This window comes from Berghia stephanieae, chromosome 1 (assembly GCF_034508935.2).
Source record: "Berghia stephanieae isolate SIO BIC M18660-M18661 chromosome 1, UCSD_Bste_1.3, whole genome shotgun sequence".
NCBI lineage: Eukaryota > Metazoa > Mollusca > Gastropoda > Nudibranchia > Aeolidiidae > Berghia > Berghia stephanieae.
Window position 1 is genome coordinate 48,533,018 of NC_088360.1, and position 14,291 is coordinate 48,547,308.

General features: G+C 33.3%; 1 protein-coding gene across 1 annotated transcript in view; it reads left to right on the top strand.

Moving 5' to 3' along the window:
• LOC144976767 (nipped-B-like protein A) overlaps positions 1-14,291 on the top strand; it is an 83,847-nt gene that overhangs the window by 41,391 nt on the left and 28,165 nt on the right. The window contains exons 14-22 of the mRNA XM_078921184.1: positions 355-586; positions 835-989; positions 3,120-3,200; positions 7,232-7,332; positions 8,404-8,542; positions 8,692-8,789; positions 9,150-9,279; positions 10,440-10,583; positions 11,729-11,779. Coding sequence (XP_078777310.1) covers positions 355-586; positions 835-989; positions 3,120-3,200; positions 7,232-7,332; positions 8,404-8,542; positions 8,692-8,789; positions 9,150-9,279; positions 10,440-10,583; positions 11,729-11,779 — 1,131 coding nt within the window. The remainder of the gene's footprint in view (positions 1-354; positions 587-834; positions 990-3,119; positions 3,201-7,231; positions 7,333-8,403; positions 8,543-8,691; positions 8,790-9,149; positions 9,280-10,439; positions 10,584-11,728; positions 11,780-14,291) is intronic.

The window sequence follows — 14,291 nt, forward strand, 5'->3', positions numbered from 1 at the left end:
ATTCGGCCTGTGAATGTTCATGATCCTCCTGAGGCACTGTGTATGAAATGCAGAAAGCTTGTTGATGTTATTGTCTGTCATCTTCCAGCATTCAGATCATACAAAAGTATTTATTTATTAATTCTGACATTTAAGCATTGGTTTTTAGTCCTATTTGTTGTCCAAAAAATGTTGAGTCTGCAAAGTCCACATCTCCTATCAAAGAGAAAAGTGTCCATCGAATTTGCTTATGTAGAAATGCATTTTATACTTGATTCTAGTTAATTATGCAGTGTTCTGGTCTTTCTTAATAAAGAATTTTTTTTCTACATTTGACGCACAGCGCCATTTTTGAACAATAAATTTGTATTTCAGGAAGAGGATGAAGAAGAATCTCGTTTGTGGCGTGAGCTGACTATGGATCGTGTTACACGTAGCATGGATGCTTCTTTAACAGCTATGTCCATCATGACTGGGAAACAAATGCCAAAGCAGGTGTACCTGGAGGACGTCATTGAAAAAGTCATTGTATATGCCAAATTTCAGTTACACAACACCATCTACCCTGAGTTTGATCCTGTGTATAAAGTTGATCCCAAAGCAAAAGGTATAGATGATTTGAGGGTAGCATAAAAAATTTAATGATCTCATTAAGATTTCGTGTGGACAATTAAGAAGTATGTTCTTTATTTGATGACCTTAGGTCACTCTGTTGCTCCCATTGACTAGGATTAGAAAAGGGACTGTGAAATATTTTTAATAATCTTGATTTTAATAATTATTTTTAATTTATATGTTTTTACTGTCGTATATTAGGGTTGATATGATAAAATCATTGTGTATTTATTATTTTAGATGGCTACCATGGCAGTTTGAAAGCAAAAAGAGCAAGGGCGGGTTCTGTGAAGCACAAGTCCACCATCACACTATATAACAAGATGTGTGATTTGGTGGGATCCCTGGCTTCACTTTTAGAGATTCAGGAGATGACAGACACCATTATTTTACAGGTTGTGAACAGTTTATCCTGATGTAATTTTTCTTTTTCTTTCTTTCTCTCTTTCTTTTCTTTCTTTATTTATTTAGTGCTTTCTATTGCTTTGTTTTTTGTTTATTTAAAAAAAGTAATGTGAACATTAAGGTCAGAAAAACATTCAGATGTTGGTGTGTGTGTTGGTTTTTTGTGTTTTTTAAAATTTGGTTGTGTGTCTGCGACTTTTCTTCATTTTTCTTCATTCTCTCTTGATTTTTTCTTCACCTTTTTCTTTTATTTTCATATCATTTCTTTCTTATTCTTTTATTTTTATCTTTCTTTGTTTTTGTATGTTTTTTTGTGTGTGTGTGGATGTGCGATGTTTAGCGCTGTGGAACATTCCAAGAATTGTTTTAAAGCATCATAATGTATTCATTCATCTATGCTTCTTTTTCTTTCTCTTTTTTTTTCTTTTTTAATTTGACAAATTGGTTGTTTTCAAACGATTGACTGAGGATTTCCAGATCCAGATAATTTAACAAAACCTAATTGGAAATAAAATCAGTATTATAATACCAGAGGCCCCTACCCAAAGAAGTTGGTAGGACAAAGCTACCAAAAATAAGAGGAATTTCAGGTGAAAAAGAGGAATCAACTTTCAGTTTTTGAAAAAGGCTATAACAATATATCCTTTGAGTTGAGTAGTTAGAGATGTGGCAATTATAATAAACAATGTAATTCAACAATAATTACACTGTACGACAGTCAATTATGCTTACAACACGCCAAGCTCTATGTAGAGGCACTTTTCGCTTTCCTGAAAATTTTGCTTCTATCAAATACATTCTCTTGACAGCATGTTCAAATCCTGTATATCTAAAGCAGGTACAGTTTCTGTGCCAAATATTAATGTTTTATTAATATGCAGAATTTTACAGTATTGGGCTGACTCGCAGAATTCCCTCCGAAAAAGAATGATTCCACGAAAATCAGAATGGTAGAGGCCTCTGTTAGATCCCCTTTGATTTTGAGAAACACATGCTTTTACGACAGCATAATAGAAAATTATTACGATATTTTTATGTAACAGTTTTTTGGGGGGGTTTTTATGCCGACATGCATTTAATAACAGCTTTGGACGTAAATTGTTACATAAAAATGTCGTAATAATTTTCCTATTATGCTCTAGTAAAATCGGATTTTCCCCAAAATCAAAGGGGATCTAAGAAATGGATGAAAACCCAATCCATATTAGTTATTCTTGATGCATCACATTGTTTAACTAACTCGTGGATGTTTCTACATAAATTGGGGTGTATCGAATTAATAGGGAAAATAGCAGTAAGTAATCAGTTCCCATGCAAATTAGTTTTTCTCTCATGCTATTTTCTGTCTGTCACTGATAACTTTGATTCGTCATTCCCTTTTCTTTTAATTTTACACTGGGCTGCTGAGAAATGTTCTCAAAAAGTATAATTTACATTATAATGTAAAAAAAAAAATAATTCATTTATATTTCTTTTTTCTTTTTCTTCTTATTGAACTTTGACTTTTAGTATTAGTTTTAATATGTGCTCACAATGTATGAGATGTTCAGTTCGCAGTTCGCAGGTCTGACTTGTGGAGCATCAATAAAGATAAAGATGTGAGGAAATAGATTGGTCTCTGTTGGAAATAATATTGTTAGGAAAGCCGAAGCCAATATGTGGAGATACCTCGTTAGTAGAAACAGTTCTGAGCATTGTTTGTCCTTTTATTTTTTAGTCATCTTTACTTATATAAATGACTTGATAATTTGGTATCTTCTACATCAAGTACCTCAGTAATAACACTTGCCGTTTTATTCACATTATCTCTTATCTCTTTCCTCTCTTATACTGCACTCATTTATTTTTAAACTCATGTCTATGGTTTGTTGAAAATTTTCAAGTCCATTTTTGTTGAGCTCATTTACAGGTCTAATTATCATTATTTTCACTTATTCCAGTATTTTTTGGTGTCAGATATTTCTTAAATATACTCGTAGCTCGGATGATACAAATTGAAAACAATAAAGGGAGAATTATTTAGGATGTCTGTTTTCAAGATTTTTATTGGCGATATTAAATTGTGACAAAGTGTTATCTCTTGCATACTTTTTTATCCATTTTTTTACTTCTTGTTTCAGGTTTCATCTCTTGGGGTGTCAACCTTTTTTGTGGAAAATATAAGTGAATTGCAGCTAACAGCAATGAAACTTGTTACAACAGTGAGTTTTTATTATTTGCGTAATCAAAATTGACCTTAATGTTTTGAATATAAAGATTGCCCAACGTGGTCAGATAAGTGGGAAATTTACCCTTCGGTCGGAAAATTTCAAGAACTTCAGTCTTTTTCACCAACACCTAATAAACACCAGCTTGGTAGGTTTTTTCTTTTTTCTTCTTTTTTATTTTTTTTTTGGGTGAAATTTTATTGCAATAAAAGACGACCATCATTTGTTGCTTTTTTGTAGTTGGTTAATTTGATGTATCATACAGCCACTTTTTCCCGACCTCCCATAGTGGGCAGGGGGTACTTGTGTCTTCTTCCCCCTGTATCTGTTTTCCAATTGCTCTCTGTCTTTGTCTTGGAATGGGATTACTTAGTTTTGTCCTGACCCTGGCCGGAGTCCTTGGTTGAATGTATAGTTAAAGTTTTGGGAGATGATTTTTTTTTTTCCTTGTAATTATTTCTCTGTTATGTACTGTTTTTTTTTTTTTTTGTTTATTAAAAAAATTTTGAGTGTATTCCTCTTAGTGGGACCTTGTGCTGGTTTCTGGGTGAGACTTTTAGGTAATCTCAAACTAAGTACTCTGATAGTGTGCACTTGGAATCTACATCTGTACCCTATTTGTACCATTCCCCTTTGTCTTTTTCTTCAAGTTCTTTTAATTGTACATATGATCCTGACCTCCCATAGCGGGCAGGGAGGTACATACTGTGTCTTCTATCCCCTTATATCTGTTATCCAACATGCTTTCTGTCTGTGTCTCGGAATGAGATTACTTGGTTTTGTCCTGGCACTGGCGGGAATCCTAGCTGGGAGGGAAACAGTCAAATGCATAGTTAGTGTTTTGGGAGATGATATTTTTTTCCTTGTAAATCATCTCTCTGTTATGTATTATTATTTTTATTTTGAATGTATAATGTAAGCATTTGAGTGTGTTCCTCTTTGTTGGATTTTGTGCTTGTGTCCGGATGAGACTTGTAGGTGATTTCAAACTAAGTACATTGGTGGTATGCTCTTGGAATCTACATCTGATCCCTATTTGTTCTCAGTTCCCCTTTGTCTTACTTTTTCTTGGGTGCTTTAATTGTAATTCTAGAACTTTTTACTGTCCCATTTTCTTCCTATTTACTGGCGCTGATATAACCTAAATGTGTTGCAAGCGCCGTAAAACCCTTAAAAACAAAAAAACAAAACAATTGTACATATAGAATATTTATATATATCTAATTTTCTTCCTTTTTACTGGCGCTGGGGTGACCTAAATGTGTTGCTTTTAGGTAATCTCAAACTAAGTACACTGATAGTGTGCACTTGGAATCTACAACTATTCCCTATTTGTACCATTCCCCTTTGTTTTTTTCTTCCTTTTAATTGTACATATAGAATATTTATATCTAATTTTCTTCCTTTTTACTGGCGCTGGTATGACCTAAATGTGTTACAAGCTCTGTAAAACCCTTAAAAACAAAGTTACTTCCTTCCACTTTACTTTCATTTTAATTTATCTCTACTTGACCCGTGTCGAGAAAAGAAGCTCTTCAAAGGTTCAGCATACCTGCCGAATCTTACAAATTTTAGACAAATTTCATGGCCAAATACGAAATTATATGGAAAATTACGAATTTTTAATTTTTAGTAATACTTAAATAATAATAATATTAATAATAATAATAATAATGATAAGAACTACTACTACTGCTATAATAATAATAATAATATTGTGGTTGTTGGTACACAATTTCAGAAATTACGAATTTCTTTGTCAAATTACTAAAAATTGACATGAAAATTTCTAAATTTGAAGTTTTCAATTTGGCAAGTATGGGACAGGAAAGAAAATGAAAAGAAAAGAGAAAAGCTTGAGGAGGCAAAGGAAACGTATTCGAAGAGGCAGAAGTCAAAATTTGACAGAGAGATAGTAGGCAAAAGAAAGCAGATGAATTGTCTGAGCAGGCAGATATCAATGCATCTCTTTAAAAAAAGAGGGCATGAACTGCTTCTACAAAAAGAAAGAAGGTGGACTGGTTGCCGCACTTCATTCCCTGGAGGATAACTGTCTGACTAGATGATGAGAAAGGAACCTGTATATATGTTACTCTAATACAATGCAGTTGGATTAATATTTTGAGGCAGATGAAAACGTGTAAAATGATTTCTTGAATATGATATTGCAAAGGACTTTATCTGCACAATACACAAACAGTAACTAGTACTATCATTATGACATTTTATATGTTTAGACATTAATTATTAAATTACACTCTTCCGTGTGGCATCTTTAGATGTCATCTCCAAGGCATTCCATAAAGGAAAATAGATAATCCATCGAACAAGCATCTGATGTCAACAGTTATCACCAATGTTATCCAAAGTGAACCAATGGGGGGGTTAATATTCTTGCCCAAGGAGAAAAAAAGCAACTAAATGCCTAACCCTGGCCACTCGGCTACCTTGAAGTCCTTAAACATCTTATTCTTAAATTGGATTTAAAATAAACATTAAATAATCATATGATTTATAGTGAGTCCATCAACTTGATGTGTATCTTGTGTTATTTTTCTTTTCTTTCTTATTTTAAAATACTAGTAAAAAGCCCACAATTTCGCGGGGAAAGAACTATTTTCATTCGATATTGCCAGAATCATTTTCTTGATTAGCTTGATTACGATTAGATGCACATTTTAATCGATGTGCTTGTCGTCGGTGCCATGCTTTATTCGGAATGATTTTAGTTTATCAGTCAGTAGATATCAATATCAATAAGTCGCAAGTCTTTACCACGCTTTACTTGGGAGTGCTTTGCACTACCTTCAATACTTCACAAATTAAAATGGCGACCGAGAATCAAAACAATGGTCAAATTAGGACATTTTAAACTTTCACAAATCTATCAAGGTTTGTTCTAGAGTTTTTTAAACGCTTTTATATGATGACAAATTGAATAAATAAACGCCTGACAAAAGATCAATGGTGAAAATACAAATTGAATGAATACTGGGGATGTAGAAGCTTTCGGAATGTCTCCCCTTTACTTTACTTATGTCAGGTCAAATGAAAATCTGAAGCGGACGCGAAAAATATCATGTTCCCGAATCTGTCTACTTTTGGTTTGTTCTGGCTAGAAGCTAGACAGATCCAATTGACAGTTTGCTAATGTTTAACTAAATATTTCCCAGGGCAATTATCACATCGATGGCATAAGAACGACAGTAATATCAGCAGTAATATTCGTTGATGTTGTTAATCGGTGAAACTTGTTTAAAATTTCTGTAAATCCGAATACCGTCATGTGATCACGTGAATTATATCACTATGAATGCCACGATTTGCTGAAAAATGCCAATCTGACAGTTCCTAGCAAACACACACACCCCCCTCCCCCTTTTTTTTTTTTTCTTCCACGCAACCACATTCCAAAACACACCCGCACACATAAACATACACGCAATGAGAACACACTACTACATAACACTGATCACCGCTAAATCAACACAACGGAAGTAAGGACTCTACTGGACAGATAGAGTTGAGGGTGTGGTCATGAGGTGTTAGTGTCTTCAGTAAAATTTTTATGATATCTGTTTGACTTAACGAACTTTCAAACTGACTTTAAATTATAAAAGGAAATCAAGTTATCTGTTTATCTATCTGTAAAAAATACATTTCTATTTTTCAAATCTTTCAGTAGAGTTGTGCGCCGTATCAATTTTTTTATTGACTCAAATAAGCACAATGTTCTCCACAAGGCTATATTTTTTAAAGAAAGGATACATATTCTGATGAATTTGGGGTGCATTTGATGCTATAGTTGATTTTATTTTTTATTTTTCAATCACACAGGGCATCGTTATATATTCCCTTGTGATCAATCGTAAATGGAACAATTGATTTTTCTCTTATGAAGACAATGACAACCTAAATGCTAATTATGATGTTTCTCAAGCCCTTGTTAATGTGTTTTTAGATAATTGGTACTTTTTAAATATAAAATTGTCCCATATGACTCCACTTTCACATTTTTTCCCCAGGTATTTGCTCGCTATTCAAAGCACAGGCAGCTTATTTTAGAAGACATATTTGCAAGCTTAGCTCGACTTCCCTCAAGTAAAAGGAATTTAAGAAATTACAGGTCAGATTAATTTAGTTATACTTTCAGTAAATATTTGATCTAATCTAGTTATACCAAAACTTCTGGGAACAGCCAGAAAATCTTCATGGAAAACTGAAGATTACTGCCCATTGGATGCATTACACACATCTTCAAGTACACTCAATATATTAATTGTGTTGTTTTTTTTCTTTTTCTTTTCTATTTGATAGGTGTAAATGATGATTGACTTTTTTTATACTCATTTGCAATTCTTTTTTTTTTTTAAATAAACTGACTCAGAGTGTCTATTACAATTGATGTGCTTATCCAAATAGGATAGAGAATAGGAGAACAAAATTATAGTACTTCACTGTTAGTCTGTAGTGCACCTTAAAACGTCTCAATATTGCTCAGAAACTTGATACCAGCAGGTGTTGTTCCATCAGTGGAACATATTTGGAAAAAGATTACTGTCAATGCTAGAGAGAGTAATATTAAAAGTTGTTATCCCAGTTGCCTGGTTTGAATTAGACTTCATTTGGTATAGTATTGACATACTAGTTTCTCTATTGGGTCATTTAGTCCTCTGAACAGTCATTATGACTTACGTCATCTATCAGTAGGCCAATTGATGTAGCACGCAATGAAGACTTAACCGTGGCAAATTTGCAAAATCCTACAAAATTTTCGTATTCCAACGGATTTTAGATTTCAGCTTCAAATTTATCAAATCTTGACATTTACAATGAGGAAATCGTTTGACTTTTTTTATTTTAGCAGAGTTTTAATATAAAAGTACAGTAGAGGAAATCGTTTTGACTTTTTTTATTTTAGCAGAGTTTTAATATAAAAGTACAGTAGAGGAAATCGTTTGACTTTTTTTTTTTAGCAGAGTTTTCATATAAAATGAAAATTCTAATGACTTTAATCTTACATTTCTTTACTTATCAGTATAGCCAGCCTTATCTCATGCCTAAAAAATAGCTGTCGTTTTGATAGTTCTGTCCAAAACTTTAATATGAAGAAATGGGCTTCGGGCTTGGAAAAGCTTCTATTGACTTTCCCCACTCAACTGAGATTCACCTGTACTTTATTCTTTTTTTCTATCAGGTTAAATTCTGATGAGTCAATACAAATGGTGACAGCCCTGGCCTTACAGCTGATACAATGCGTGGTGCAATTGCCAAGTGATGATAAGGAACAGGAAGATGACAAAAATAAAAAATCTAAGGAAAAAAGTTCAGAAGAGGTTTGTAGTTTAAATTTTCATAATCTGATCATTTTTATGATATGCTTAGTTATAACCATTAATTTGTAATAATCATTTCCTTTTTAAATATATTTTCTTAGTCATTAATTTCTAATCCTCTTTTCCTCTTTTAAAAATTTTCTATACAGACGTCAACATCTAGAAGTGATAATGATATTCTTATCATCACCTCTTATGAAACTGCAATGAGGACGGGTTATAATTTTCTCTCTGTGTTTTTAAAAAAGTAAGTTTTTAAAGCTTTGACCCATTCACTTTCTATTAAATATGAAATGATTTAAAAACCATGAAATTTGTTTGTCGAGGTGTGTGTGTTTGTGTTTGGAGATGATGGAGGTGGGAGGATGTGCTGGCTTGTTTGTGTAAATGAGAGAGATATTAGTGTTGGTTAAAGAGAAGTTAATTAAAACTCAATTAAAGATTCAAACATTATGAATTTTCAGGCATTTAGGTTTCCTTTGAACTGAAGTTTTACATAATTTGTCCAATAACTGTTGCTGCTATGGAAACTTTTTGTCCATTGAATAGTTTAATTTGATATAAAATTATTCATCATTCACAACTGAAATATATTTTCTTGTGTCAGATGTACAACAAAAGGAGAAGAAGATTACAGGCCTCTATTTGAGAATTTTGTACAAGATCTTCTTTCAACTGTGAATAAACCAGATTGGCCAGCTTCAGAGTTACTCCTAAGTCTCCTCGGACGGATTTTAGTAAGTTGGATTTCTGTTGAGGATGATGAAATAATGTAGTAATCTGATTTTTAGTAGAAAAAAAATTTAATTGTAGAAAGTCTGAAATTATCTTTTATGAATGTGATGGAAATGTGGATTTAGTCTTTAAAGTTATAGTTTTAATAACAAGATGTCTGACCCTGAAAAGAGTTAAATAGATTGTCCCATAAAAAAAAGGCGTCAAGCATTTTTTTACAAAAAAGACGTGCTTGCAACTATTTGATTATTCAGCATTCACAAATTTTTCCCTGAATCAAAACGAAAGAAATTTTCAAAAGTTTACATTTATTATTATACTATAATCCCTTTTATTTTTCTGTCTACATTTCTCAGGTGTTAAATGAAAAATTAGTGAAACATTTTATGTGTTTGCTGTTCATTGTAGTTTGATCCACTTTGTTGACGCTGAACCTCAATTTTTCCTTAATGCCTTGTTTGTTAAGGTTGTTCTCTAAAGATTTCTTTTTTCTTTTCTTTTTCGTCAACCTGCATCAGCACTCAGTATAAATGGTTTCTTCTGATAAATGTGACTAGCCTGGCCACACATTTTATTATGAATGAGTTGTATTTTATAGTAAATATGCTCACGGCTGCTGCAGGATGCTTAATCTGAAATTGGTCATTTATTTTTTTTTAATCGTTAACCTATTTAACCACGGCCATGGTTCTTTTTTTTTTTCTTTTTTTGTTTAATTCAGGAATGGGAATTGTTTTCAGTCTTTCTCTCTGCTTGAGCTGTTTAAATGATATGGTTTTATTTATTTTATTTTTTAAATATTTTATCATACTATTTATGTATTTTGAACAGTCCACACCACCTAACACTTTAAAAGGGATAGATCACCAAACTGAACTACTCTTAATTTAATGTTACTTTAAGGTGACAATTCTAATAAATAAGGATTCATGAATTTTGTGGAGACACTGGTACCTTTTTTAGAAATTACTATTTTATGGGGATAATATATTTTGTGTCTATTGCTTTCTGCAGATTTGCCTTAGGATTGTAAATCAAATCACAGTGTGAAAGTCCAATGATTTGATTTATTTCCACTATTGTTATTTTATTTTATTGTATATTTGATAGCATTTATTTTTTATATCCGACATTTAAAAAAAAAATTCTTCTTAATCATTAGGTTCAACAGTTCAGTAGTAAAGCAACTGACATGTCTCTTCGAGTCGCATCATTGGAATATTTAGGAATTGTTGCAGCTAGGCTTCGTAAGGATGCGATTACAAGTCAGCTCAATCAGGATGTCATTGATGACATTGTGCAGAAGGTAATGCTATGTTTTATTTTTTATGACTAGCATGGAAAATAGGCTCTAGATTACATAATTACAACGTTCTAGATTACATAATTACAACAGTTCTCTCTCGCTCTTTCTCTCTCTCTCTCTCTCTCGCTCTTTCTCTCTCTCTCTCTCTCTCGCTCTTTCTCTCTCTCGCTCTTTTTCTCTCTCTCTCTCTCTCTCTCTCTCTCTTCTCTCTCTCTTCTCTCTCTCTCTCTCTCTCTCTCTCTCTCTCTCTCTCTCTCTCTCTCTCTCTCTCTCTCTCTCTCTCTCTCTCTCTCTCTCTCTCTCTCTCTCTCTCTCTCTCTCTCTCTCTCTCTCTCTCTCTCTATTTTTGTTTATTACATGAAAATGACCTAACAACCAGTATCTACTTAGGCTTGGGAGCACTGGCCTCCTGGATTGCCCTGCTCTTTCCACATATCGATATTTACCCGAGCAAACCACTGCCATTTGTGGTTTTATAGGGGACACCAAATATGATGCATTACAGGCATACAATCTGCAGAAACTATGTTGGATGTAATTTCACTTTTTCATTTTGACAAACATGTTCTAGACTACAGAAAGGAAGAATATGGAGATGGGGCAATTGATAATTGTACGTGGACTGAGGACTCGCTCTTAAATTAAATGTAATTAATAAGTTGATTTTTAAAATGAACAGATAAACAAATACAAATGATGGATAGATTAATAGACAGACAGATAGATAGATATGGTTGGATCGATATATATATATATATATGGGTGGATATATTGGATTAATGAATTAATAAATGGATTGCATAATGATCAACTGTCGTAATAAGCTATATTTTTTTACTATCCCATTTTCTTGCTTGTTACTGGCGCTAAAATGACCTTTATGTGTTGCAAGTGCCAGAAAATTCATAAAAACAAATCAGTTGCTATGTCATTGTTACATGGTTTCAGACTTGACAAGAGAATACATTGCTCTCTGATCTCTATTGAACTAGTCCCCTTTGTCTCACTTCTTTCTCAAATATTTATTAGCTTTATTCAGGTCTTATATTTTGACCATTTTCCTTCTTTAGCTTAAAAGTCGCTGCTTTTCAGAATGTTGATGTGAATCTTGAATTTGGGTATTTCATTTTGCCTTTTTATTTCAGGTCAATGAAAATGATGATGAAGAAACCTCAACAAGGAGTAAAAAGAAAGAGGTATGTTGTTTAACAAAGATTCCTTCACACAACCGTCAGTAGAAGTCTTATCTCTTACTGCCTTATCAATGTTCAAGATAACATAAATATACTATTACACGGACAATATTCCACTTACCTATAGAGTCTATCTTCCTGCCAAGAACTTCACCTGCTGTGTTAACTGCCCATCATAGGGATGGGAGATGCAGTGATGCCAATCTTCCGAGGAATTCCTCCTTTATGGAGGTTCCTCCCTTTTTTCCTCGGTTCCTCTCATTTTCCCTCCGTTCGCAAAAAACAACAAAAAAAAAAAACAAAACGAAATTATAATTTAGCGAATCGTTGAAACAACGAAGCTTATTTTTACACATTTTCATATATCACCACAACTGCTACCTTAACCATCACACAATATGATCCTTGTAATCATTGCAATATGATGGAACTGCAATATATACATTAGATTTTTTTAAAAAGTTTTATGTGTTTTATGACCCCTTCACCTGATCTTTGAATGGATAATAAATGCTCCCAAATTCATGAGAATTAGTCTCAGATAGCCTTATTTTGGCACTTAAAAAAAGATATTTTCCAGGGGATAGACCTGTAAATTCTCAGTCAATTAACTGAAATCAGTCAATTTGTCAAATTCAAATATTTAAAAAAAGGAAAGAAATAAATAAAAAAAAGAAAGAATTCACAAATCGTAGTCGAATGACCGTAAAGTAATTAGGAGTGTTCCACAGCGCTACGCATAGCTCATGGGGACCGTTTATATTAACGATGTATATATTGCCAAGACTAAGCGTTGCTTTTTATAAAAGGCGTGTCTGAACACATCCCTGGGTATTATCACACATCCTTCGTTAAATTTTTTTTTCACTTTCCAAACCCGTCGTGATCCCAACTGTAGCCAATTTTAACTGAGCCACCGAGCGATAAATTTCACTGTTTCATCTAAGCCAAAATTGACCACAACTACCTGGCGAGTCTCAAAAGTATGATAAAGTAAATTGTGAATGCCGGAAGTCCGTTATGTAGACACCTTCAAATCGAAAGTTAGGATAGATTGCTACAAGCACATTTCGATTGTCTCTCGTTGTAAACAAACTGGTTGTCCGTTTCTTCACTGATTGAGTACCTGATTATAAGGAACAATGGTAAGTAGCCTAATTAATTCCCGTGCAAATCAGGACGTTATCTGCCATTGTTTTGCTCAAGCCCAAGCGAGCTTGCTGTTTTGTGGCGATTTACCTTCATTTCGATTCTTTGAATTTTTCCGTTACGCCTGCCGAAGTTTCTTCTTGATAATTCACTTCAACTTAATAATTCAGTGTATTGGCCAGAAGTCATATTTATTTAAGTTTTTTTTTTCCTGTCATTTACTGATTGAAAATCAAAGTTTGCTCATTGCTACATTATTCTAATGTTCTCACAATGGCTTAGCTGTTCATTGATCGCAATTCAGACTTCTTCGAGCATCGATAAAGATGTGAGGAATAAATTCAATTGGTCATGGCTAGAAGTTAAAGATAATAATTTAATAATGGTGATTATTTTTATGACTATGTCAAAAAATTCCATAGGCAGGAATATGACTTTGATGGTCATCTTTACCTATATGAATGACATGCTTATTTAGCATTCCTTCTACATCAAATTATGGCAGTCATACTTCCAGTAAGAAATAACACCCACTATTTTAATGTATTGTATTTATCACTCTCTTCTCCAATGATGCCCTTATTTTTAAAAAAAATAATTGAATCTTCAGTTTGTCGAAGAGTTTCAGTCAATTTTTATAGAGCTCATTTACAGGTCTAAGGGGAGCATGCCCCCGGACCCCCCTAGTAGGAGGCTGCCTTCGGCAGCCTGAGCCCGCCTTTGGGGGGGCATGTTGAGACGTCGACCATTTTCCTCCTTTTTCATTTTTTTCTGTTGGCATCACTCAGACTTGCGCTTTTCTACATTGATATAAAATCTGAAGCCATTACGCCATGATCAAAGAAATAGCAGAGTAACTTATTCTGTCTTGCTATAATAATGTGTTAAATATTTATATAGCTTGTTGCTAGTTAATTTTTTTTATTCAAGTGTTATTTGCCTGATTATATATATATATATACCTGATTATTATCAGAGATGCCACGTTTTCAGAAATTAAGAAACGCCAAACATAATTCCGGATCTGAATCAGCATTGAAGATTCCCATGCACCTCAAAAGTGAAAGTAGAAAATATTTAACATATTTCCAAATCAGCTCTCCAGTTTGCTATTATGCTCATCTGTTGAGGTTGTGTTAAAATCTTATTTATTTACACTGCTTTTGGTAACATCTGTTTTAGTTTTCTCTCCCTATTTAATGGTTGTGAAAAAGGAAAATTCACCTAGCTGTTGTGGCATCTTTCTATTATATTCATTAAGAAGTGAATTTTAAGATCAATACATGCGAAAGTGTCCTTAATGAGCATACAAAACTCAAGTCAATTATTTTTCAAAAGGATTGTATTCCACCTGCCTGTAAAAGTC